The sequence below is a fragment of the Gymnodraco acuticeps genome, unplaced genomic scaffold, assembly GCF_902827175.1.
Source record: "Gymnodraco acuticeps unplaced genomic scaffold, fGymAcu1.1, whole genome shotgun sequence".
In the NCBI taxonomy this organism is placed as follows: Eukaryota; Metazoa; Chordata; class Actinopteri; order Perciformes; family Bathydraconidae; genus Gymnodraco; species Gymnodraco acuticeps.
This window is the reverse complement of record NW_022991375.1, coordinates 2,670,575-2,698,119: the sequence shown is the minus strand read 5'-3', so window position 1 is coordinate 2,698,119 and position 27,545 is coordinate 2,670,575. Positions and strand designations below refer to the sequence as shown.

The 27,545-nt window shown below is 41.3% G+C and overlaps 1 protein-coding gene across 2 annotated transcripts; it reads left to right on the top strand.

Moving 5' to 3' along the window:
• On the top strand, positions 1 to 27,545 carry snx13 (sorting nexin 13). Of its 2 annotated transcripts, none has more exons than XM_034240840.1 (25): positions 1 to 192; positions 11,980 to 12,092; positions 12,210 to 12,312; positions 12,473 to 12,562; positions 16,925 to 17,046; positions 17,251 to 17,369; positions 17,588 to 17,692; positions 17,825 to 17,913; positions 18,219 to 18,302; positions 18,441 to 18,579; positions 18,964 to 19,052; positions 19,253 to 19,352; positions 20,209 to 20,402; positions 20,493 to 20,597; positions 20,697 to 20,867; positions 21,441 to 21,510; positions 22,071 to 22,213; positions 22,322 to 22,429; positions 22,519 to 22,629; positions 23,190 to 23,351; positions 23,577 to 23,648; positions 23,752 to 23,897; positions 24,326 to 24,394; positions 24,475 to 24,587; positions 25,052 to 27,545. In XM_034240840.1, the coding sequence occupies exons 1-25, from the start codon at positions 181 to 183 to the stop codon at positions 25,285 to 25,287; spliced, it is 2,865 nt and encodes a 954-aa protein (XP_034096731.1). In that variant the 5' UTR covers positions 1 to 180; the 3' UTR covers positions 25,288 to 27,545. The 2 variants fall into 2 exon arrangements, with proteins under 2 accessions (XP_034096731.1, XP_034096730.1); XM_034240839.1 differs by lacking the exon at positions 1 to 192 and adding an exon at positions 214 to 485.

The following is a 27,545-nucleotide window of genomic DNA, read 5'->3' as shown; positions in this document are numbered from 1 at the left end:
CAGGGCGGCGTCCAGAAACTCGGCACCCGAGACGTAAACCTTGCAAACATGGCGACGCTCCGAAGAGAGTACGGAGATTGGAAATACGACCGTTTTTAAACCGAGACTATAACCTCCCTCTGTGCATGTTACAATGTGGTGGGGTTAGCCAGAGCCACCACACGCACAGCCTTTTAGACGATGTTTGCAGAGGTAAGTCAGAAACAGACGCGTGGTGTTTAGTTTTCCTGTGATAGACACGGCTAGTTAGCATTTAGCAGCTATCAGCATTAGCCCCTCAGGTAAACACACAGGCTGACAGGGAGAGGACGGCTCACACACAGCTGCTGTGCTCTCAGGAAAGGTTGTCTGCTATAAGTGGCAGGCAGCCCGTGGATTACACTGTTAAAGCTAAGTTAATACGATGAGCTCAGGACAGGCAATGTCCATAGTAAATTATGAGTAACGTCCCTCAACAACGAATTTCTACAACACAACAAACACAGGTGAGCTGAGCGGTAGCTGTTGGAAATATAGATGGATACAAACCTTATATTAGAGGTTAGAGAAAGGTACTTATTTGCAGACAAGTACTCAGAAGTAAAAATAGAACTACCTGGAATACTATGATACAAGTTAAAGTCCTGCATTCAATTTCTTACTCAAGTTAAAGTACACCCGTATTAGCATCAAAATATATCTAAAGTCCAAACATAAAAATACTCATTATGCTGTTAAGCCCATTTCAAAATAATATATTATATCTTTTGATTATAAATATTGATGCATGAATGTATTTCAGAGCTGGTAAAGCTGCAGCTAGTTGTAATTACTTTACTAAAGGTTGAATAAAAGCCGAGTTGTTGACACTGCTTACAAAACTGTTTTCTCTAGGATTAGCTTACATCTATTACCGTAATGATAAGTGTGCATTTCTTTCTTATTTTACTTTTACTGTAGGGAAAGTGTGAGCAAATGAGTGCACTGCTGTCCAAGTGAGATGTTTCCAGTGGCTTTTAGTTGCCAATCTGTCAGTCAGAAAGCTCCCTGCTTTAGTCGAACACAAACTACTGTCCTAACACAAGCTTCTCCTAAAATATTAATAGGGTATCTTCAGTCCATTGTTGCTGGTCAGTGATTATGGAGATTACGCCTGTGCCTGACAAAGCCTTTTTTTGTGTATGTGCTGATGACAGTGTAGTTTTGCTGCACTTCTGACTTGATGCCGTTTCTCAACTGGTTTCCTGGTTTTTGATGGATATGTCACTGACCATGGCATCTGCTCTAAAGACAGACAAGTGTCCGCCACACCTGAGCTGAGGGATGACCACATCCAGGCACATCTCCAGCAGTTTAAGTACAGGTTTAGCCCTGGTAATAAGGCTTTAGCACTGTTCTGTATGTCTGACCGAGAGTCCAGTTGTTTGTACAGTCAGGTGTTAAACTGTAGTTTAGTAATCCTTTGCAAAAATGTTGCTCCCATCCAACCATTAGTCTCGTATTGGAACATCCTGTGATGAGGGTTGGCTTAACATTATCTTTGTAGTGTCTTTTGTTGTTATTGTTTTTAAATGTAAAGTGAGTTCAGAGATATTACAGAATATGTAAAATACCAACTTATATATGCTCTTTGATCTCACAGAGAGTGGCAAGTAGCTATTGCCTGAAATCCCAGGATGTGTTTTTATTACATGTGCCAAGTGCTAGGACAGTTTGAAGTACTAAAGCTTTTATGTGCGCTGCTCCTCTAGCTTGGAACACTGCAACATGTTTTGAAACTGAGCATTTTGGTTCCCTTGCATCATTTTAAAGCTCGGATAGATGAAATGTTATTAGATATCTGTCATTGTGAATAGGTTGCTAATGTATACCCCTGTAATTATGTTGTATTGATGTCCTTTTTGTTTTCTGTTGTTTATATGTGTAACCAATGTGCTGCAGGTCTCCCTTGAAAAAGAGATCGTTGATCTCAATGGGATTTGCACCTGGTTAAATAAAGGCTACAAACAAACAATGTAGACTATCAGACGTCTTACCTTTGAACTTATTCAAAGTCACCTATTTCAGTTTATTCAACTACCTTCTGACGTTACCTCCTTGGTTTGACTTTTAGTGACATTTCAGATTACAGTTGGCATTTTAAATGTTGCACATAAGTTGTAACGCAAATGCTGCTTTTGTATTTGTAGTTCTTTTGATCGTAAGGTCATTTTTACCTGTAGACAGACATTAGCCTTGACATTCTTTTTTTTTTCTGACTATGATTCATTCTTTAAACAGGGTGTAACCGCATACCTTGATTACCACCTTTTTACACTGAGTTAGCTTGTTGTAAGGGGATGGGAGTGCAGTGTGAGTTCATCCACAGTCACACAAAGTTATGTCAGAGCTTTCACCCCTGGCTTGATCTCTTTAAGGCGTCTTAATCAAAGCTTGGTAGACATTAAGGCCAGCACACTCTCACACCAGGCCTACATTTCATCTAGTCCACCTCTCCCTCCTTCCTTCAGTAAACACAAGCAGCTGCCCTGCCAGACAATCGGACACCTTTCAAGAATTACGCCCCATCCAGACCTGTGATTTGTATCCAGATATATCCAGTGAGTTTTTAGGTAATGCTGAGACTTACAATGCAGTTTGGCCTCACAGTTAGACTTCTGTCACAAGTTGTAATTGGATATTGCTTTATTATTTGTATCCCTTGTATGTATCAATTTATTTGAAACTGCTAACTTATACAAAACAACAAATTGGGGCAGCACAAGGTGATGCAAACGTGTACTTCTACAGAGTCCGCCATTCATTTCCCAGGTGTGCCTCTGGCGTTTGTGTGTTTCAGCTGGTGGGATGCTACTGGCCTAGAGATTCGTACTAGTTGGTTTGAATCCTGGGTGAGCAACACAAACCTACAGAAACTTCTAGAGAAGCTACTAAAGGGAAAAAAGAGAGCACTGGGATTATGTAACGTAGAGGTAATGTGGCTGATTTCATCCTCACGAGGGCCAGTTAGCCGTTTTTAACTACATCTCAAGGGAGCTGGCCATACAGAATTGGACAGGAATAAGGAGAGTGTTCAGTCCTATATCTATGGAGGTTGTGGTAATAGGTACCTTGTTTTGGCCTCCAGGTTTGTTGTTTGTGGGATATATGTACTTCAGCTGGGTGATAAATCAAGCCAACATTAAGTATCTTTAAGGACCACCACAAAGAGCAAAGCATCTAAGTGCTGTACTTCCTTGTGCAGTGATCAGATCATTCCACATGCATTACAGTGCAAGTTGCCATCATAGTTTACTCAAGGTGTTGATCTGACATTTTATCACCGCTGTTGGCTTTATCACCTTAACTATAAATGGCTGTTAGTGCTCAGTATGTACATATACACACATAGTTCACTTGTTACACTTTAACCAGTACTTCATTCTGTGGGAGGGGAAGTTCCTCTGCTGGTCAAACACCAGCTTCTCTACGCAAAATAAGAATTGTTTATCCATATATATATATATATATTAACTGCGGATGGAAATTAGCTCAAAGTTAAATCTGGCATATTTACGCTTGACACATTTAATTGTTTTAAGTGTTCATTGATGTGCATTGTCCCTGCTAAATAAATATCCCAGGTGGTATCTTTACATGCTGTGTTCATTATGAGGTTGTTGAGGAGTGGGAAAAGTGGCCCCGTTAGCTCTCCTGCTGAACCTGCTGCTCCACCTTTTATGTTAATGTAGTTCAGATAATGACCAAAGGCTTGTTCGTGGTGGATTGCACAGCACAGGTTTTCAATTGCCCTGCAGCTAGAACTCTCCAGTATCTGCTCTACTGCTCTGTGCTGTTTTTTTAGTGTTGGCTCTCAGTGATTTGTCCACGTACGGCTGAACACCTTTTAGATGACAGATAAGGTTTGACATGCTGTTAGCATACCTGGTTGTGGACAAAACAACATACCAGAGCACATGTTTAAGTTACATTTATATTACATTTGTTACTGTTAGATAACATATTACTGCCTTACATGTTGCCAAACTAAGAAACATGTTACTATATCTTCATCAGTTTGAACATAAATATCGGCCTGCCACAAAAAGTCAACCCTAACACATGACTGCTACATTCAAAAAGTGTGGATGATTTGTTTACATCTTCTTATTATCTTGACAATTTCCGTTCTCAAATCTTAAACGAATGACAAAAATAGACACTTTTCTTGATCTCTCAGAATAAACTCTGTATATTCTTGATATATAATCCTAAAGCTTATTGTAGATCTTTTTGCTACGGTGGTCTTGGTGGATTAGACCAACATGATCAGTCCGCCCTGCTCGCTTTCTCCCCCTCTGACTCTGAGGCATTAACCATGGATCTCCCACAGGAGAGCTTTAATGGGCTGAGTTAACCTCACTCACCTACACTTAAGGTTTGTAGCTAAGCGCTTATGGCTTTGAACATAGATCAGAAAAATAGCAATATTTTTGCCTTTGAGCAGTTTTTCCTCCATAGTACGTGTCTGTGTATGAACAGTGCAGTTTTTCCTCCATAGTACGTGTCTGTGTATGAACAGTGCAGTTTTTCTTCCATAGTACGTGTATGAACAATGCAGTTGTGTGTGGATGTGTTTTTTAAGTTGTGCCAGGAAATCTGGGAAAAGATAATCTCCAAGACACTGATAAGAGTCTCTGTGTGCATGTCTGAATGTGCCTAGAGTCAAGGACACAGCAGAGCTTTTAAACATTGAGATTATTCTCTGGGGAAGTTAGCTACGAGTAATTGTACATTTGTACTTGAGGGAGAAAGCTATACAGAGAGAAACTGGAAGATGAAACACATGAAACATTTAACATGAAAAACACATTTCTTAAGTTATTTTAGTGTAGTTATTACGGCACGTTAAGAGGGAATATCTATAGCTGACCCTTGGCTATTATTAACTCAAATATATATTTTTTAATCTCATCATTGGTTGGACGGTCAGATTTGAACCACAGAAAAGACACAACCACATTTGTTTCCATCTGCATGTGTCCCTGTTTGTTCTGCTCACTCTTACGTGTGTCTATTCAGCGCGGGGTTGCGTAAGGAATTGCCTGGATGTTTAGATGTGTGCATTCCCGATGGGCTTGGGTGTTAATCACTGGAGCAGATGGTTCATGTTATAAACCCTGTGTAAGCTGTAATGACTCAAGAGTGTCGGTTATCGTCTTTCTTGTACAAAGCCCAGCTTCACCAGCCACACTGATAGCCTCCACATTCACTGCTACTCGCTCACACCATTGACGTCAAATAGTTTATCAGGGAATGGCTTCATTGTGGGATATACGAGAAACACATTTCTGTAACATTGAACAAAAAGGAAAATAGTACTGTTCCTGATAATACTGTTTAAACAAAAGAGGTTTGTACAAACTTGAACTGATACAGGACTGCTCGTATGTAACCTCGTAGAAGCATTGAAGCTTCTCCAACCTTTTTGGTGTGTTTTTAATTTACAAAAAACACTTGAAAAACATTGCTTTTGCTTGTTTGCGCAATCCGGCCGACGTCCACTGAATCATCCTTAAAGGAATTCCAATATTTGTTTAAATAACGCATTCTGTCAATGATGTTTCTGGCAGTATGCTGTTGGGTCTTTCTTACCAATAGCCACGTTCACACCGCGTACTTTGCAGTACTTTGTGCCCCGGCACTTATTACCCCAGGGCACTAAGTACCAATCGCGTTCACACCGGAGTACTTTTCCCTTAGGGAAGATTACGCAAATGAGCCGCTGACGTCACTTCGTCTTCTTCTGATTTGGGTTTACTGGCAAGCTGCAAACAACTTCACGGCGTATACTGCCGCCCGAAGTCCCCGGTCGGAAGTCCCTGGAGTTGGGGACAGGCTTCCGAGCCTAGTAAATCGCCAGAACGCCGATACCTCCTCATCTCCACCGCCCCCATGTTTTTTTTGTTGTTGCCATAAGTTATTCTCTCTGCGTTGGTGCGCGGGGCTAATGCTAATAATCCTAATGCCACAAATACAATGGCGGCTTCACAACACTTTTCAGAGTTTTACGGGGTGTGGTTTGCAATTCGCCCAGCCAATCAGAACTGGGGCACTTTTTCCCGCCAGGATAGTACCACCTCTCTAGCAGGCACTAAAAATGGGGGTAAAAGTTCCCGACACTAAGTACTCTTTTTGGTGTGAACGCAACATAAGGGGTACTAACGGAACTAAAGGGGAAAAGTACACCGGTGTGAACGCGGCTATTCTCTAGAGAGGTTAAATACCCCCTTTCCACTGAAATGAGTAGTTGCTGTTTCCGGTCTAACCACCATTTTGAGGGTTTTACTTTGTGTAGAATACAGTCACTTGTTTGCGAGGCCTTTAGGTAATAAACATGTCAGTGATGACTGCAGTGGGCTGCTGGAAGCCTCTGAACCAACAAAGGAGCAACTTCCTTCTCTGTGAATTCTGTGTGGGTGAAAGTTAAACAGAGTGGGTGTGTTACTGCAGGTCAAGCTGTTCATTGTGGTTTAGATGAAAGTCTTTACTTAGTTATTCTTGGCAATTGTGACAACATTGTGGCTGAGTTATACTTAGAGGTGTTTAAGGACACTGAAGTTCATTTAAGATTTGTTTCAGGGTATGAACTGAGATGAGAGTAGGTGTTTCTTTGAACTTCTTACACCAACTGTAACAATAGGCCTCTTGTTTGGGCAGCCCTGTTCTGTTCCCAGAGTCCTTACCCTGCTATTAGTGACTTTGTCCCAGCCAGTTATGACTTGTGAAAGAGGGGGTAGTCGAGCCAGTTTGGACACATTCTGCAGCCCATACACCAGCGGGTTTACATGCCTTCAATGCACTCAAGTTTAAATCAGGTTCTTGTTTTAACCTTGCTTCTTTAATAGCATGTACAGAAGAATCCCAGTTCTCTTAATATGGGTATGGGATTGTAAGAATCTTTAACACATCTTAATCTTCGCTCTAAGAATTGAACTTTGTCATATGTTCACTTTATATTAAACATGGTTGTTAGGGTGCAAGTGCATCAGATAGTGAAAGCTGTAAAAACATCAAAGAGCGATCAAATCAAACCTTAGATGTGCTTCCTTTTATCGAAAATACTACATTTTTAGGACTCAAATTGAAAAGAATATGCTAGTTTCTACAGTCACCTCCCTTACTATGCCGTCAGTCCAAGTTGTTCGACAAAGAAGAAAGACTTTGAAATGTCTTACATAACTAAAACAACTATAAGATGTCAGCCTGAGTCGAGGATTGGGCAGACGGTAAGGATAATAACTGATTAATGACCAGTCAAATGTAATAAAGGATTTGAGAGTAATTGCAGCACATGGAGATAAATGATCAAACATTTCCTGCCCTAACCCGATTTACCCCATAACCAGGTTCATGAGTGAGTTGACTGTCTGCTGTGCATCATACATTTCAACTAGGGATGCACGATAATTATCGGCCCGATAATTATCGGTCCGATAATTATCGGTCCGATATTAGGAATTATGACGTCATCCCGATAAACCCGATACCAGTATTAATAGCCCCGATAATATACAATATATTTTTGGGTAAAAAAAGAAAAAAATACTGCGGTGTGGGTGGATTGGGATGAGGGGCGCTTGTTTTTCACTCGGCTCCTCCCGTTTTGCCAGTACTGTGGTATTAGTGGTTTAGGAAGAGGGGAGTTCACAAATCCAGCGCTCCCTAACTCGTGAAGCCAGGACAGTGGTATGGGCGTTGGAGCTATGTGCAACTCAAGGCATATGCTCGAACCGGAGCTGCCTGGACGCTGCAATCATGTTGCGCACTATCCGTGCTGCGTGTGCTGACTTTTCGTACAATGTCCCACTGTCTGGCTTCCTGCATAAAGTCAAGTGCTCGGCGCAGTTGTGGCGAAATGTCGCTCCTGTTTTCATTTAAACAGCTCCGTATATCCGTTAGCGCAGCTAGCTAGCACCAGATGCTAACAACAACAATGCACGTAAGGTCTCTCTCTCGCTCGCTCGGGCCACACATACACACACCCTCCCGGTCCTCCCAACAGCCAGTCGGTGCCTGCCGGTGAGCGTGGAAGTGTGGTCTGCCACAAGCGGGCGACAGGAGCGGGACTGTCAGCATCAGCTTGTAGATGGTATTTTAAACTCGATGCGCTCTGAAACTACGGGGCGGCCGAGGACAAAAAATACACATGCGTTAATCGCGTTAAAATAATTAGTGGCGTAAACATTTTTTTATTATCAGTATCGGTCTTGAGAAGCAGGAAGTTATCGGTATCGGTTTCAAAAAACCAATATCGTGCATCCCTAATTTCAACTAAGGCATGTTCAGAGAGACTGTTGTTCTACTTATAATATTGACAGGCATGTGTAAAACCAGTTGTGCTGTCTTGTCTCAGCCCACATGGCACACGCTGACAGCCTGTATATTATTCCTTTGGTTTGCACTGAGTAATATGTCAGGGTTGAAGGTTTATCACGGACAGCCATCAGCATCATGTTGTAATATATCCAGTGTGTAATCAGCTGGGGTGTTGACCAGGGTTGTCACAAGCTAATCTGCAAGATCTGACCTGGAACCAGTCAATTCCGTTTTTAAATAAATGGTACCAGCTCTATAAAGCCTGATGAGACTGAGATCCTGTGTCAGTGTAACCTACAGAATAAAGCTCTAGAAACAACCTGAAGCACCGCCAACAATAGTGGCCATTTTGAATAGAGATGTACACACTGGGTGTTTCTCAATGTCGAGGACGCCTGCTTGGTAGCACATGTCTTCCGAGTCACTTGCTTCAGAAGCGAGGCAAGAATACTTCCTGGCATTCGGAAAACGAAGAGTGGAACAGGCGAGCAAGTGTGCGTCACATGAGAGGCCCGCCTTACATTTTCCGCCACAGATTTGGGGAAATTGGTCCGTGCGCAAAGCATTGTGGGGATTTTAAGACCGGAGTCTACACATGTGCAGCCTCGAAATTTCTCGCCACGAAGTACGCCGGGCTCGGTAGAATTCCAAGTGTGCTGGACATTGGAACAGTACTTCGGCGGCACTCGATGACGTAGTATGCCAGCAAAGATAGCACAACAACTACAAATGTTAGAGTGAAGCAAGCAACTAGTAGTGACAGGGGTTATAAATCTGTATACTGTATGAATTAAATAGACTTAGCAAGTGGTATTTAGTTGTGAATGGGCTTTTTGTAAAGTTATTGTTGTATTAAATATGATTGTTTTTTTGAGACGTTGAAAATCCATTAGGCCTCCTTTATAGGTGAAATACTTGTATGGCTGATCGTTTAAACATGATGCACCCTCATATGAAGAAATGTCAGACCTGTACCATGTTCAGCCAACCCAATGCCATACTCTCAGCATTTGGGCTATGAAACATTACTCTTAAGTATTTGGAATAAGCCTGATAATACAATTTCATTTGCCTTAGCCTGGTTAACTAAAGTCATTTGTAAGTGCGTTGATTGTCAGGAGCCTACCTGTGTGTATCACGCTATATATCATAAACTAGCTGGCCCAGTTGGCAGCATGTGTGTCATCTGATTATCCCTCGCTGGCTGTGGCTCAGAGAACAATGTCTCAGTGTCCTGAGGACGCTCTGACTGTCCATCTCGGGCTCCATCAGTGGAGCCGCTTATCTAAGGAACTCCAGTGTGAATGTAGGGCAGCCGAAGATCATCACGGCTGTTCATCACGGTGTCTGTCAGCGAGTCTATCTGATGACTCCATGGTCAGAGTGTGAGCTTCATACAGTGTGTGACCATGTCAGAGCTGTTCACATGGAACCACTATTGTGTAGATCAGTGGTTCCCAAACGGTGTGCCGCGGCACACTGGTGTGCCGTGAGGCAAGTCCGGGTGTGCCGTGGGATTTTGTGACAACCATACGTTATTATTGCAATATACAACTACACAAAAATAATTATGTTTTAATTTACTATATCAGTACTTTGTAGGTTTATATGTACGTAATCTGCGCGACTTGTGCATCCACATCTCCAAGTGCAGTGCTGCATAAACATGGCTGAGTCAGCGATAACTTTCGAGGTGTGGAGGTCTGCCCATTACTTTGAGTTCGTCCGAAGAATAGACAGGAATGTGACGGTGAGGTGCAAACTGTGCCCAGGCCAGAAGCTGTTATCCACTGCTGTAAACACCACGTGGTCAAACCTCAACAAACACCTGCAAAGAACACATGCTAAGGTGAAGCTACCGCACACGCTATTTGTTGTTTGTTTATATCACGCAGTCTGTTCTTCTTCTCTGTCTTCCGGTTGTTGCCTGTTTTGAATGACAAATACACACTACCGCCGCCTGCTGGTAAGGAAAGTTATTGCCACTCACGCGCAGTTCGTACGTGCTCGGCGAGTAAAGTAACGAGTTACTCTATGTAGATAGTAACGAAGTAGTGTAATATATTACTTTTTTTTAAAAGTTCTAAAAAAATGTAATATATTACATTTTTTTAGTAACGACCCCATCTCTGGAGTTGGCGTTCTCTACTCTGATTTACATGAAGAACAACAGGAGGTCACGGCTCTCTGTTGAACAGGACTTGCGAGTGGCCCTCTCCTCAGTGCCACCAAGGATTACAAAATTCTGAGGCGCCCCGACAGGCACATGTATCTCACTAATTTGTAAGTCGGCAAAAATATTTACAATAGCACATGTTTCAATGCTGATTGCTGAAATGTTACATTTATAATTTGTAGTTCAGGACCATGGACAATGCAGCTTCCTTGCATTGAGTTCTCTGTGCTGAATTTCTGCTGAGTTTCCTTTGCCTCATTTTTTATTTGTGACCTGTTTGGTTTAAATGAGTGTGTTGCTGCTTTGATGAAGCCTAATTTGATAAAGTTTCAAATTAATTTCTGAAATATTTAGTTAATAAATATTTCATGAGTAATATAGTTGTCTTTGTCACATTTTATTTGGCATTAGTAAATAATTATGCATATTTACAGATATTTTACATGATATGAGTGATAACACGTGTTATAAGGGCTATTTTGCACAATAGGTGTGCCTTGAGATTTTTACTTGTCCTTTGGTGTGCCTTGGGCACAAAAAGTTTGGGAACCACTGGTGTAGATAACTGTATTTTTTACATTAACTCATGACACTGTTGGTTATAGTACTTAGTACTAACGTTAGCATGGCCTGGTTTCATTTGTCCTGCTTGCACTTGATGCAGCTCTATGACAGGCTTATCCTTCACATAACACCATGCACGCGCACGCACACGCACACACACACACACACCCTGTGTAGCTTGACTCATACTGGATTTTTCAGGCCCATACAGACTTTAAAATGTGGGAATTAAATGTAGAATCTGGTGTTTTTTAAATTGCAATGGTTGTATCTTTAACATAGACACAATATGGGACAGAACACATGTAGATACCAGAATAACTTGGACACAGAGTTGCTAGCTGGAAAAGAGAGCTTGGTTTCCTGAACTGACAATAACAGGAAAACCATAGGATGTGACACACTACTATGTACACACACTCACAGCCTATGCCTGACACTCACTTACGATTCACCAACGTGTGTATCTTTTTAAATAATCGTTTCATGTGCCAACATCTGAGGTATAGAAAAGTGTTTTTCTCTGAGGATGATGTCATTTACAGTGCAATAAAGTGCATCTGTTTTAGTCTGTATGGGAAAGCTGCTGATTCACTGATTCACAGATTCACATTGAAGATGTATTTATGTGGGGAATTATATAATTGAATACTTGAATGAAAATATAGTACTGTTAGTTGCACACGGTAAAATCAGACACACATTGTACAAAAACAAAACTATATTTAGGGTGTAGTCTTAGTCTTCATATGAAAAGATTTGTCATTCAGTCTGTTATCATTTGAAGATGTGAAAGGCTTGATCAGGCTTTACCGAGGGAGTCTGTTTTCTCAAGACAGTTGTAAGTATAATATAAAGTACTGAGTATTCAGCTTGTGTATTTCCTTCTGTGTGTCTTTCAGGCCAGTGTGTCCATCTGGGGATGGGGGGGTCTTGGAGTCGTGCTGTTCCTCGTCACCTTTGGACCCTTTGCCATATTCTACCTGGCCTTTTATATCTTCTGCTTCATTGTAGGGTAAGCAGGAAACCACTAAACCGTCCATCATGTCTTTATAAGCATGCTCTCTCTCTCTCTCTCTCTCTCTTTAGCCACCATAGATCGCTTTTCTCTAATTCTCACTTCTGTTTCCAGGGGCTTTGCGGTCACTCTGCTCTATGGAAAGATCAACTCAGAGAAACACCTGGAAAAGTGCGAGCACTCCTACTTGGCCCCCACACAAATTGGTATACTAAAGGTAAGGGCCCGCTTAAGCACACACACATTTCGTCCTTGCCTACATATATTGATTATATGTAAATGAAGTTCCTTTGTTGATGAAGTCTGTTTGCCAGTCACCATGAAGTTCATGAAAGAAGCTTTTTTATTGATTGTGTCTCTTTGTTTGTTTCCTTCAGACATTGGATGAGATGAAGTTGGAGATGAAGCCTATAAAAATAGACAGGAGACTAACTGGCTCCAGTTTTATAGATGAACCACTACAACAGGTGTGTTTCTGTGTCATTTTTAAATATGAAGTGCCCTTTGTATAGTTTCAACAGCTCAACCAACACTCATGTATTCATATACATTTAATCGCCACTTGACAATGACCCCTATCTCAAGCTAAAACAGTCCACTACAAAAGTCCTGCAGTAAATCCTTAAAGAATTATTTTCAGTTTTGTTCAAACACATTGGCCATACAAATAATTACACCAATGTTAATGTGACAATAAATAATGAGAAAAGCCAACAGAAGATAGCAGGATGACAAACACTCCAGACTTTTGGACACTGGCCCCCTTTATTCACCATCTGACCAGCTGGTCCAGCTCATGCCTATCAAACAATGCATACCCTTAGCCCTGAAGCCTCAGTGTCTCCCCTGCACAGGAAGTTGGTTACTTGTGTTTCGTGTCATTAGAGTTGTCTTGAGTAGGATATCTGTCTGCTGGTTGTACCTGCTTTTTGTCAAGCTAAAACAAAGAAGCATTTGCCAACAAAAGCTACTAAGAAAATGTATAGCTTTATTACACTATAAAGCAGGGGTGTCAAACTCAAGGCCCGGGGGCCAAATCCGGCCCGCGACTTCATTTTCTGTGGCCCCACAGGAGCTTGCAAAGAATATAATATGTTTATTATACGGTTACATGCTACTTTACAGAAGCACGTTGCCCATGAACTACATGTCCCACAATGCATCTCAAATTTGACTTTTTTCTCAGAATTTGACATTTCATCAAAATATGCATTTGTTCTCAGAATTACATTTTTTTTTTTTAAAGTTACTTTTTATTTCAAAATGTCACTTCTTTTTTTGTTTTTCCAGAATTTGGCTTTTCTTTTTAAATCATTTTGTGACATTCTCACTGAAGAGACTTGCCATTATTTGCTCTAGACTTCTGCTTTCAGACGTAGTTAATTATGAAGTTATTACCCTATCCGATAATAATCCAATGCAGAGGCAATCATGTCATATAATACATTATTTTATATATTAAATATTTATATATGTATTTTTATATAGTCTTAAAGTTACAGCCGGCCCTTTGAGTGCGACCATAATGCTGATGTGGCCCGCGATGAAATTGAGTTTGACACCCCTGCTATAAAGGGTACTGACAACATGTTTTTCTAGCACATGTTCTCTTTCTGGACTTAATATTGTACTATTGTAAGTTCCGCTTTTATATTTGTATGAGGTTGAGAGATTGGTCACTTATTACGGGTTCTTCCAAGATAGATTGTTTTATGTTTGTTAATTTGACCTCTGAAATCTTCACCATCAAAAGGACTTACATTTGTATTTATATTGATTTGTTTTGTCTTCTTGTAGCACACGTTTTTTCAAGGGTCATACAACCTCCCTCCTCATGTGGCTAAAGTAAAACACTGTTGACCGTATTATTTTCCCTCTAGTATGTTGGTAATTGAATCTTTGAGCCTAAAATAATTCTAAATAAATCCTCTGAATGATGGTAAGGCTGAGCATCAGTGCTGCAGAAAGGGAAGATGAGCTCAGTGGCTTTTGTCCGTTGGTCACAGTATTTCTTTACACCCTGCCCTTTGGTTACAACACTTCCAGTAGAAAAGCAGCTTGTAGCATGCAGTCCTGCGTAAAGCAGCGTGGCCGGCAGAGTTAAGTGCAGACACAGCAGTTTGTGATGGTCAGATGACACTGACTGCTCCACTGTGCTGCTTCTGTTCTCCCTTCCTCCCTGGGAATGCACACTAATCATTTCTGCAACATGTGAACCTTGAGATCTTCAGCACTGCTGAATGTGACATCATTTAAACCCGTGCCATGCTCTCTGAAAGATATTTATGGCACAATCTTTTGTCTCTTTTCTCATTACTTTATCAACACAGTCAGCTCATATAGTAGCAGCCTTAACTGACAGTTCATGTGTTTGTGATTGTAACTACTCGTAGTCTAGCAGGAAGGGCCCTCAGATTTTGAGATACCCCTACCCGAGGTAGAACAAATGACAACAATGATTTTTCTTATCTTTAGGGTCTCCCATTAATGAAATTGATTGTTGTCAAATTTTATTTTGGGGGAAAAAATGTTTTTTGGGTTGTTCTTTAGAACTACCCCAATCCCTGAAAAAGAGCCAAATTAGACCAGGCCGAATGTGGGAAAGGTGACAAGAAAGCCCATAACTTGTGAATGACAACTCTTTTCCTCTTCAGATTTGCTGAGGTATGAACCAGGTGGCTGTCCTACATCACCAAATAGTCAGACAATTATTTAACTAAAACAATACTGAATTATAGTCCTGTAAACCTAGCTTTAGTTTAGACCGAAATTGTACTTTTTGGTGATAGGAACATAGGACTCAATCACTTTTCTCTCATTTATCAGAAAAACAGAAATCCTTAAAAAATATACCTATACTGAATTGTCTAGGGTGCTATTGAACACTAACCAGTAGTTGTATGGAAATATCTAGTACAGTTCTATTGCAAATGAGATTTCTTTAGACATAGGCCTACCTCTTCTCTGAGACAGTCACATTTCGAATGGGGGATAAGTGGCATAATAACCTATAAGTTAAGAATGCTCACTCTGATGGTCATTATATTTGGAGAGGGAAACACCAGGTGGCTGAACTACATCACTAAATAGTCAGAATAAGAGTAACCCAATACAATAAAGTGTATTAGTTCTAAATTGCAAGCCTCTAAAACATAGGTGTAATTAGTACAGGTTGTATTAAAACTGGAACCTTAATTCAAAGTACAGTATACAATTCATCAAATAATTCAGTGAGAGGGCAAGTATATAGATACTAGAATATAATGTTAAATGTCAGGTTCCTCAGAAACCTTAGGGGACACATTTTGACATTCTGTCAATGTGTCCCCTGGTTGAATGGCTATGGTCCGACAATCCACCCCTTACCAACAGGACTCCATAACAAGGGTTTGGGTTCGGGCTGTGACACCATATCGCTGTCTGAAACATTGCTCTTTGTTCATGTTGCTGAAATGCATCCTCTGTTGGCGGCAGATTTGTCTGTTGTTGATGCAATTATGAACCTCAGTTCATCCAAGTTTGTGCACATCAGTCCAATTTCCTTTTTTCCATATAGCAGAAGCGCCAATTCTCTTGCGACTGGCAAAGACTCTTCCAAGCTGGCAGAGAGTCCAAAATGGGCCAGATCTTTGAGCTCGCTGAGATGGGTCTTGAGTTTGGTGAATGCTGTTGTCTTTCCTATTCTGTACAAAGTACTTGTTGTGCCACAGCCAGTGAGTGCACGACATGCTGGTAGACAGTTAGACATGTATTTTCCAATTTTCTCACATATGATGTTGATGGGGACATATCTCTCTCATTCCATGGCCTGCATGCACACTAGAGATGAGGACTATGTCTAAAGAAATCTCATTTGCAATAGAACTGTACCAGATATTTCCATACAACTACTGGTTAGTGTTCAATAGCACCCTAGACAATTCAGTAATGGTATATTTTTTAGGGATTTCTGTTTTTCTGATAAATGAGAGAAAAGTGATTGAGTCCTATGTTCCTATCACCAAAAATTACAATTTCCGTCTAATCTAAAGCTAAGTTTACAGGACTATAATTCAGTATTTTTTTAGATAAATAATTGTCTGACTATTTGGTGATGTAGAGCAGCCACCTGGTTCATACCTCAGCAAATCTGAAGAGGAAAAGAGTTGTCATTCTCAAGTTATGGGCTTTTTTTTTTCACCTTTCCCACATTCGGCCTGGTCTAATTTGGCTCTTTTTCAGGGATTGGGGTAGTTCTAAAGAACAACCAAAAAAACATTTTTTCCCCCAAAATAAAATTTGACAACAATCAATTTCATTAATGGGAGACCCTAAAGATAAGAAAAATCATTGTTGTCATTTGTTCTACCTCGGGTAGGGGTATCTCAAAATCTAAAGCCTTTTTTGAGGACTTGCTGCTGGACTATCAGCTCTAGCTCTACTGTATCCAGTACAGTACAACTAACTAGTTGATTTACCCAAGTTTAGTGAGCTAATATCCCAGTAATCTGTCCTCTGGGTTTTAGTTATGCACTGACCATGAATATTTGTACTTTACCCATCTCACACTCAAATCTTGTGCACCATTTCATTAAGGATGTCTTAAATTAGTGTTTCAGAAGTCTTACATAATGTACAGAATGCCTCTACCATTTACAATTAGGATGAAATAACTAAAAACACTAATAGAGTTTTATTGTATGTTATTAAAACATCTTAATAAGTCTAATTTGCCTGTAGCTAAAGGAACCCCTTATTATTAACCCTGCTAACTCCCTTTGCTTACTGTCCAGCCCCTTGAACCAGGTCATTGGGTTGTCTTGCATTTATTTGTTTCTCTTTTTTATAAGGTGATCCAGTTTGCTCTGAGAGATTATATCCAGTACTGGTACTACACTCTGAGCGAGGATGAGTCCTTCCTATTGGAGATCAGACAGACGCTGCAGAATGCCCTCGTCCAGTTCTCTACACGGTAAGAAATGGATACAGTTTCCTGATATCCAATGTTTTATACAAAACAAATATTTTATAGTTTTTTCTACATTATCCCTGTGTATTTATGAGATGAATTTGGTGTCCTAGTGTTAAATGTTGTTGTGTTTTAAAATCTTTGTAAAGTGTCTTTGAGCACCTGTAAAAGCTCTTGATAAATCAAATGTATCATTTATGTGCCAAGGTCCAAAGAGGTGGACTGGCAGCCTTACTTCACTACTCGCCTGGTGGACGACTTTGCCACCCATTTACGTGTCTTTAGAAAAGCCCAGGACCGCCTCGCAGACAGAGAGGACAAGCAAAGTAAGCACACACACTCACACACTTTCTTTGGGTACATTTAGGCTGTTTGTTCAGCTTGTTTTTAACAATGATTAACAGTCTGAGTGTGGAGATTCGACACAATACGATTTGATTATAATCGTGCTGCAGAATAATTCTCCCATAAGGTTTGGATTAAATCCGATGAGAATAATTCACATGTTGGATAATAAAAATGACAAAGAGTGATGTGTGAACAGGGGACATAACGGAGGAGCTGGTGGACTCCTTCTTTGAGGCCGAGGTGGAGATGGAAAGGAAGATTTGTCGAGACGTGGTGTGCACTTCACACAAAGATGAAGAAGGTTAACACACTTTTGTAGCGTGTCTACCCTTAAAGTTCACACTGTCATGACAAATTCTTCATATATATGTACTGTTTGATGTTGTAACTCTTAAAAACTGAACATACTCTGTTGTGTGTGTGTGTGTGTCAGGTTTTCTTAGGGACTTGTGTGAGTTGCTTCTGTATCTGTTACTACCTCCTGGAGATTTCCACAACAAGAACATGAGATACTTCCTTAGGGTGAGCGCACACAAACAAACACTAGTTCTCACTCTCACTTACACGGTCTGTCACAGGATCGAATTACACATGACTTCAATGATCCGAGAAGCAAATATGAGGCGCAAAATCACATATTCAGCCACACAATATGTCACAAAACCTGGATTGTTAATGAATCATGATCGCGCTGCAGGCCAAATGCTGCCACTTTGGCCTGCAGCCAAACAACAACAGGCTGCTGAATATACTATGCTGTCACGGCACGTTTGAAGTGTAAATGTAAAAGAGTGAACCTGAAAATACTCTGTGATGTTTGTTTTTAGGAGGTGCTGGCCCGTGGTGTTCTACTTCCTCTGATCAACCAGCTTAGCGACCCAGACTACATCAATCAGTTTGTCATCTGGATGGTGAGAGTTGGCGCTCAGCTGTTATTTGAACTTTCACTTTGTGTGTATAAACACTACACAAAAATATCCAAGAAAAAATCCAGAAAGCAAATTGAAAACTTATTTAATGGTTATGTGAATGGATGTGATTTTGAACAGATACGGGACTCCAGCTGTAATTATGAAGCCTTCATGAACATCCTGAAGCTGACAGACAAGCCCTCTGAGCTGGAGGCGGTGAAGGACAAGGTGCTGGAGGAGCTGCAGTACCTCCGCTCCCTGGACACCGCCGGAGATGGTAGGCACTGTGTTTTTCTGCTGATATACAGACACACAAGTACATGAAAGTAATTTGCTATGTGTGTAAAAAGACAAAAAGCACAAACATAAAGCATGGCTTAATAAATGTGTTGCTTTAGGGCTGAAAAATGTTTTTGGATTAGCTCAAAATCATTGATTTCTTTTTTTCATTTCAGCAAAAATATTTTCTTTAAAATCCAGCATTAGATTTGGCCCTTGAATGCACTGAATTGCTTTGACAGATAATATTACATGCAATTAAAGGAATACAATTTAGATTTTGGGCAACATTGGCTGTTCATTTTAGGAGACATGCCTTGTTTTCACTTTTTTATATGAACTATTGCTCTTTCTCCTCCCTGTTTGTTTCTCCGTCCTTCAGACATCAATGTGATCAAGAACCAGATCAACAGTCTTCTGTTTGTGAAGAAGGTGTGTGAGACTCGGATCCAGAGACTACACTCTGGCAAGGTGAGAGACTGCAGCATATAGTGCTTACACTGGAGGAATCCAGTAAAAACATACATCACTTATTGTTAGTGTGCTGGTAAAACATTGTCTGCGAGTCCCACCTGAATCGCTCAATGTCTGTTGGAGTCGGCTAGACTGAGAATATAGTTTAATCATTTCTGCTTTTTATATCACACTTAACTTTATCATTTTCTGTGTAGGAGGTGGATGCCCTGAAGCTGGCAGCCAACTTTGGCAAACTGTGTGTCATCCCTCTGGATCACATCCTCATCCACAACATAGCCCTGCAGTTCTTCATGGGTAAGTGGGAGGTTGTGGCTCAGTGGGTAGTGCGCTGAACTTCGAATCAGGGGGGTAGCAAGTTCGAATCCCACTGCAGTCAGCATGTCGTTGTGTCCCTGGGCAAAACACTTCACCCCAAATTGCTCCTGTGGGGATTGTCCACAGTACTGAATGTATGTAAGTCGCTTTGGATAAAAGCGTTAAGTGACAAGTAATGTAAGTCTGGAAATGCATCATCACATTAACCACTGATGCCAAATGTCACTGTCGTCATCCCCAGACCTTAATCCTGAACATTTCTGTTAATCATCTTTATAATCCATAATGTATTCCAGTCCTTTAGAATATATAACCCCAACCTGTGTCATTGTCACGCTCCTTTATTCAGCCCACATGACCTGTCGGAGACTTAAAAGAAAAGGTCACACTACTTTACGGATCAGATCACGATAGAGTGCACGTGTGTGCGCATGTGAGTGTATTTGTGTAAGCAAACTAGGAGTCAAGCCAAGTTGTGTCAGATCTAGTTTGAGAAAGAGCTTAAATGTTACGGCTGTTTCTGTGATTAGAAATGTTAAATATGAAAAACGTTGTATTTAAATAAAGATCAACAAAGTCAAAAGCTGTAACCAAAGTAAATAAAAGGAAGATCTGGGTGTATAAATAGGCAGCGTATCACAACCTTTATATTCTGACCTATATCCAAAGCGGTGCCTTAGTGTGACAGTAGATTGATCTTTAGTTACAAGATCACCAGACACCGCAAGCAGACAGAAATACTACTTGTGAAAGGCCCTTGCCCACTAACTATGTATGAAATGTGTAACCAAAGTGCTGTAGACACCATTTGGACCAGCTCTCGTGTGTGTTCCAGACTACATGCAGGCGGCGGGGGCCCAGGCAGAGCTGTTCTTCTGGCTCACTGTGGAGGGCTACAGGGTGACGGCACAGCAGCAGCTGGAGGCTATGCAGAACTGGCAGAAAGATGGCAAGAAGCAGCCCAGCAACACCAAGGGGCTGCTGAAGGCCGCTGCACTGGGCGTCTACGAACAATACCTCTCGGACAAGGTGGGAGGCGTGTTAGGATGTCAGTGTTTCCTGTCAAGTCATTTTAATGAGACTCTTTTCAAATGTATCTTTACTTTTTTGTTCCTAAAGGCGTCGCCCCGGGTGCAGGTGGATGAAGCGTCCGTTATCAAACTAGGGGAGAAGCTCCAGAAAGACGACCCCACACCAGAGATATTTGATGAAATTCAGAAAAGTGTACTAAATATTTTCTACTGAGAGATTTTTTTCTTATTTCATAGCTTTCCATGTCAGACAAAAATAACTTATATTTCTGCCCCTGTTTTTCACCTCCAGGTGTATGACATGATGCTACGAGATGAGCGCTACTACCCCTCCTTCAAGCAGAGTCCTCTCTACGTCCGCATGCTAGCCGAGCTGGACATGTTGAAAGAGCCGAGCTACCGGGGGTCTGATGACGGGGATGGAGAATCCTTCAATGGCTCTCCCACAGGAAGCATAAACCTAGTAAGACTTCTTCATACCCTGTTCTACGACTCGAATTATTCTGATGTTGAGATCAAGCAGCTAGCTCTGGGTCTGAAAACTGAAACCAATGCGATAGTGCCTTTTAACATCCACTCTAATATCCAGCAGGGTTTACTCCACTAATTGCAAAAAAACGTCCAGCTAATTTATTACCGGCCGTTTATTTTTCAGGATAGATCCCAAAGCGTGACTATCTTGTGATTTATAGGTCAATATCACGGTGTTGTCCAGTCTGGGTGCCCTCCATGTTTTCATTGTACAATTTATAAAAACCTTTTACAGTGTGTTTTCAGTTCCTGAACGTTCAATGTAACATTTTGGTCATCTAAAAATGTCTTATTCATTGATTGGTTGTACTTTGCTTCACTATCTTGTGTCATTTCTGGATGGCAACTTCCAAAACGCCAAACTGGAGTCCACAAACCAATAGGTCAAATCTTAGATAAGTTTGATCTATGGTGGAAACACGTCCCCCACATTAAAGAAGCATTGTATTGGGTTATTGAGAGCAAACTGTGCAGTGAAATGATTCCATGTTTCTTGTGATTTCAGTCTTTGGACGATTTGTCCAATTCCTGCCATGATGATACTTTGCACCTACATGCCTTCATCTCTGACACAGGTACACACACACACACACACACACACACACACACACACACACACACACACACACACACACACACACACACACACACACACATACACACTTAACTTCCACTTGAGGTGTGATATGGATATTGGAAATGTGTTAAATTGTTGTGTACATCAGATATCTGTGTGCCCCCCTATGTTAGCCCCTCCCTGCACATTCTTTTCTTTCAACTTTTCACTTCCAAGCCCTTTTCATCATGTCTGCTTTTCCGATTCATACTGTTCTAGTTTTCTTTATCTCTTCCATTTTATCACTTTTTTTTCTGTTTTTCCTTTTTCCTTCCTCCCTTACCTTTCCTGTTATTTCTGCCACATTTTCCTCTATTTTATCCAAACCGTCTGCTTTGCATTCTTTCCTTTGCCCTCTCTTCCTCCCTCTGCACACTTTACACCTGCACACACTTTCCTTTCCTCCCCGTCTTCTTCCTGTTTTTCTTCCATCTACCCCCTCATCTTCCATTGCCATTGTGGATGTATTGCCGGGCTGGGTAGCTGACGCTTGTCTCCCCGGCTTCTGGGGTGCTGCAGGGGTGTGCAACGACCACGGTAAGACCTACGCGCTGTACGCCATCACGGTGGTCAGACGCAGCCATGACGGCAGTGAGGACTGCTGGAAGACCTATCGCCGCTACTCCGACTTCCACGACTTCCACATGAGGGTCACTGAACAGGTGTGTGTCTATCAAGGGTTTTCTTTCTCATATCCAAAAGGAAGTTAATATGGAGCAGAATCTCATGAACTTGACTGTCTCCTAAGAGTTTCATATATTCTGTTTTAGTTTGAGAACCTGGCGTCGATTCTCAAGCTGCCAGGGAAGAAGACCTTCAACAACATGGACAGAGACTTCTTGGAGAAGAGAAAAAAAGACCTAAATTCTTACCTGCAGGTAACAGTCTTATATGGCTACACTGTATTGAACACCTTTATTTTTGTAAGTGTGTACATCAATAACTTTTATGTGTGTGTGTGTTCCAGTTGCTGATGAACCCAGAGATGGTGAAGGCCTGTCCAACTCTGATTGCTTATGTCTATGACTTCCTCGAGAACAAAGCCTACAGCAAGGGCAAGGGAGAGTTTGCACGCAAGGTCACTACATTTTGATCAAACAAAACAAAAATGTTTTAGTGTCATTTATTTACTATCAAATAACAGCACATGTATAAAGTATGTAGTTCAGATGTTTTGGTGCATACTCATCCTATTTAATTTTGAAAACATACATTATGTGAGTGTTTGTTCTAAAGCAGTGCTTCTCAAAGTGTGGTCATATGGACCACTGGTGGTCCGTGAGCACCCCCTAGTGGTCCGTGAGTATATTGGTACAATTTCACATTTAAAATAAATTCATAAATTAAAGTTGTACGCACTCTCGCGGGAATATCTCCGCAATGGAGCGAGCTTAAGTTTCACTTTCGATGGTATGATATAGCCCAGTGCAACACCTTCATCACACATGTTGCCAATTGTTTGTACCATTTTCAGGCGATTTGTAATCTGTTCTAGAAAAACGATGTGATTTTGGATATTTGTGGAGTTAGGTGGTCCGCGAGTGTTTTTTTATTGGTTAAGTGGTCCTTGGTATGAAAAAGTTTGAGAAACACTGTTCTAAAGTACATCTTCTCCTTTTTTTTGTATTCGCTTTTCAGGTGGACACATTTGTAAATCCTCTGAGGAGCTCCATGAGAAACGTGTCCAACGCAGTGAAGTCTCTGCCGGACAGTCTGGCGGAGGGCATGAATAAGGTCTCTGATAACATGGGCCGCATGTCAGAGAGACTCGGGCAGGACATTAAACAGTCCATACTCAAGGTAACACCATCACAAACTGTAGAGCAAGTTCTCTTACTTAATCAAAACAGTAAAATATCAGTTCTATCTTCATTGATTTATCCGTTTAAAAGGGTTGGCAGCATTGCTTAAAGGGATTGAAAGCGTTATAGGGTACAAGTCGTCAGAAATCCAGTCCTTGAACCAGATTTGTGTTTTCGTCACCTTTTTTTATATTCATTTATCTAACAATCTTTTTTTCCCCAGGTGCCTCCACTCCTCCCTAAGACTGACATCGACCCCGAACACTGTCGAGTTTCTGCTCAGCTCGATGACAATGTGAGTTGGACAATGGCCATGTCTTCTTCATGTTTGGTTTATTTCTTTCATTTTCTTGTGATTTTATTTCTTTGGATTCCCATTCATATGTTGAAATATACAGGTGGATGATAACATACCGCTGAGAGTAATGCTGCTACTGATGGACGAGGTGTTTGACCTTAAGGAGAAAAACCAGTGGCTGCGCAGGAACATAAAGAACCTGCTGCAGCAGCTCATCAGAGCCACGTATGGAGACACCATCAACAGGTCAGAGGCACAGAATACACAATGCAGACTGAAATAACTTCATACAAATATAGGCACATAAACTACACACTTGTTATCATTTTTTTATTTACATATGTTTGATCTTTTGTTGCAACCAAATGATGTCGATAAACTAAAATGGCACTCTTAGAGTAATGGTTTGTTATACATTTAAACCAAAGTGCAGTATTTCACACAAACATCTCATGACCAAAGATGCACAGTCAGCATGTTTATCGCAGAACCAGTTCCGCCTGAGCAAACCGCATCATAGGATTTGAGTTCACAGATCACAGGATGTTTGCACACAACTTGACTGAACACAAGTACACACATGTCCAGATCTTCAGACAAACAAGTCTTGTAACAATAGAGGGAGGTTAAAGGTGTCACACATCATGAATCATCCTTTTTCTTGGTCTCTGTAGAAAAATTGTGGATCATGTGGACTACATGACCTCACCGGAGCAGGTTGCAGACTACGTCAAGAAGTTCAGGTAAATTATCCACTTTTTTTTAATTATCTGATTTGTCAGAAGAATTATTGATAACCCTGAGTTGATCTTTCTACCAATAGGGACTCTTACTGGCCCAACGGCATTTTGGCTGAGACGCTGCCCCGCCGGGAGAAAAACATCCGCCAGAGGACACGAATAGCTGCCAAGACTAGTCTGCTGGGCATCATGCCAGGTGAAACACACACACTTAATTTATTCATCATGTAGCCCCATTACGGACTGTTCATCAAGTTCACTACTCGCCCTGTCTCTTGTACAACTGAGAACATACTGCTGGACAACAAGTATAAATCTACTGGGTTGGATCTGAGCCTTACAGAACAGGAAGAGGATGTACTGAAAGCTTGTCATAGCTACATTCTTTACAGTTGTGAAGCATTATTGTCTCTATAATACCTATCATCTGTTTTGGTCAATGTGTGTTCCTTGACTTTCATGTCCCTGTTATTAATTGTTCCATGCGTAATTCATGCACTAAAGCAACATTAAAGGGGCAATTAATTAACCTAAGTCCTCCTCTGGTCAACCCAAGTACCCAAGTACTTTGCTTGATGCTAAAATCAACCCCCATGTAAAAGTTTCCTTCCACCATGCCTCCTTGTTCACCCTCCTGACCCCTTTATCTCTCTCCCTCAGACGAGCTGAAACACATCATCGGAGCAGACACCACGAGGAAGGGCATCCTCCGCGTCTTCGACATGTTTCAGTACCAGCCCATGAACCGCCGGCTAGTCTACGTTTTCCTGGAGGGCTTCTTGGAGACGATGTTCCCCCAGTACAAATTCCCCGAGCTCTTTGTCAAGCTGCACTCCCGCTCGCCACGCATCCACAAATATAGTCAGAAACTCAAATCTTCCTCCCTCAAGAGGTGACAGGAGAGGACGGAGGCGACGGGACACGGGCCGACTACACACACACAGACTTGAGAGCTGAGAGTGAGAGTGAGGGGGGGTGGATGTGAACGTTGAGGTATGTGTGTGATTTCTGCCCTTCTACTTCCCTCACACACTCTTTTCAGTGAAAACACTCCGATTATCCATTTGAGTGTTTCTGTGGTCACAGAACTGAAGGAAGAACAACACACACTCTGCCCTCCTCTCACCCTGTGATACACACACACACACACACACACAAATTACTGTAATTTGCACCAAGACTGGACATGGCAGTCTTTTGTCTTAGTTTAGATATTTTCCTCCTCTTTTTTTTAAAAAACTTTTTTAGTTGTGTTTAGCTTTATCACGGGCCAGTCAATGCTGCTTTCTCCCGGTCCAGACTCCAGAGAGCGGACCTTACTGTATTCTTTTTTAAATGCAGGAGTAGTTAGCATAGACCCACACCTTGCCTTACCTCCCCGCTTCTGTCTCTTGGCCCCGACACGCCGCACCATCTCAGTGACCCGGCCTCTCAGCTGTGGTCACACTTACCCTCTTGCTGTAAACATTTTATCTGCAAAAGCTGCACACTTGCAAACCATTTTTCATAGCAACCAAATATGTCAATAGCACTGGGTTGAAAAAGGCGCTGTTTTCAAAAAATGTGACGAAAGAGACCATTTCGATTTTTATTGTCTGCATTTTTTTCCAGCTTCAATGCTTCTCTCGAGACAGGATGAGTTTTTTGTTTCTAGCTCCACCTCCCCTTTAAAGCTACTTTCACGACCTGAGACGACCAAAGCTCATGCACACACACCTGTGTGTGCACTGGTTTGATGTTGGAACACTCTGAACATTACTGTGCTTCATATCCTAATCATGTGAGGAGAGATAATGCAAAGGTGAGGCTGTGAGGACACATGAAGTGTGTTACAGTTGTGGGAGGCTCAGCTCTAGCTGTCAAAGTGCACTAACAAAGAATGTACCCTCTGGTGTAGTGTATTTGGCTCATGTAGAATTATGTGTGAATGTGTGTGTGTTTTGAAGATGCAACCCTCTTCAGTCAGAAACTGTGCCAGTGTGAGCTCGTTAACCAGCCTTAAACGTACTATAAACTGACCAAGAGATGCACGCTAGAGGTAGCTCTCCTTCACTCGACTGAACGTTACAAAGGAAATCAATATAGATATATGGAAATATATCCCTATTCACTTTTATTCAGAGAAAATTTCTTTAATTTTGTGCAATATTTGTTACTTTAATGCATGTGCATTTTGAATCATTGTATACTGAAAAAGTCAATCATATCGTTTTAATAGTAGAAAACACGAGAAGTTTCCCCAGAAATGTCTTCTTGTTCCAACAACTCTACATTCCGTTGTTGTAAAAGTAAAAAGTTTATTTTACAGACTTGTTTTATAAGTCTGATTTTTTTTTTTTGTGTGGTGTGTGTGGGGGGGTATTTTACACTTATCCCTCGTCCACTCGTGCAGCATCTGTATTGTGGGTATGGATTGGACAGTGGTAGGGCGTTTTCCTTGTCGCAGCCCGATGTTTAGCTCATTGGGCCTCAAACTACAAACTGCTTCTTTTTAACTCATAAGTGGTGTTTTATGCATTAAGCCTGTTCTGTTGAGTGTGAACAGACCCCCCTCCTCTCTTGTCTATTGGCTCACAGGAGAGCCATGTCCTGTGACCAATCAAATCACTGCGAATGAGCACTTACCGTAGCAAACTGTGGGAGGGCCAGTTCTCCCATTGGCCAGACGGAGCCCCATCCTGCTGCAGCCATTGGATGGACCCCCGTCGTCTGCTTTGATTTGCTTGCACTGAGCAGCCCTGGTGGACTCTGATTGGCTGAGTAAAAGGACATGAACTGGAGCCTATAACTAGGAGGTGAATCTTTTGTTCCCACGGTGGAGGAGGTGTCACTTTTAACTTTCTGCACATCTCTTCATATCGGAAGGCTTGTCTTTTTTTTTTAACCCCAGTATTTATGAATCTATGATAATGAAATTGTGCATATATGTGTACAGTATGTGTTAATAGTGTGCCTAAATGTACTGTCAACTCTATTTTCATATTTTTCTTTAACCAAAAAAAAAAAATCAATCAGAATGTCATGATCATTTTACGCGACTGAAAATGACTTTAGGGTGTTTTTTTGCATCATGCTTATCAAACTCTTCCTTGTGAGCAATTGTGCTCCGATCAGTATAACACTAATAAAAGGTAACAGACTAACTGACCCACGA

Coding starts and splice junctions, on each gene's coding strand:
- snx13 (XM_034240839.1), top strand. CDS start 438: ATGAGTAACGTCCCTCAACAACGAATTTCTACAACACAACAAACACAG. Junction 22,630..23,189: donor AGGGAGAGTTTGCACGCAAG/GTCACTACATTT, acceptor TTCGCTTTTCAG/GTGGACACATTTGTAAATCC. Junction 23,649..23,751: donor CTGCTCAGCTCGATGACAAT/GTGAGTTGGACA, acceptor TGAAATATACAG/GTGGATGATAACATACCGCT.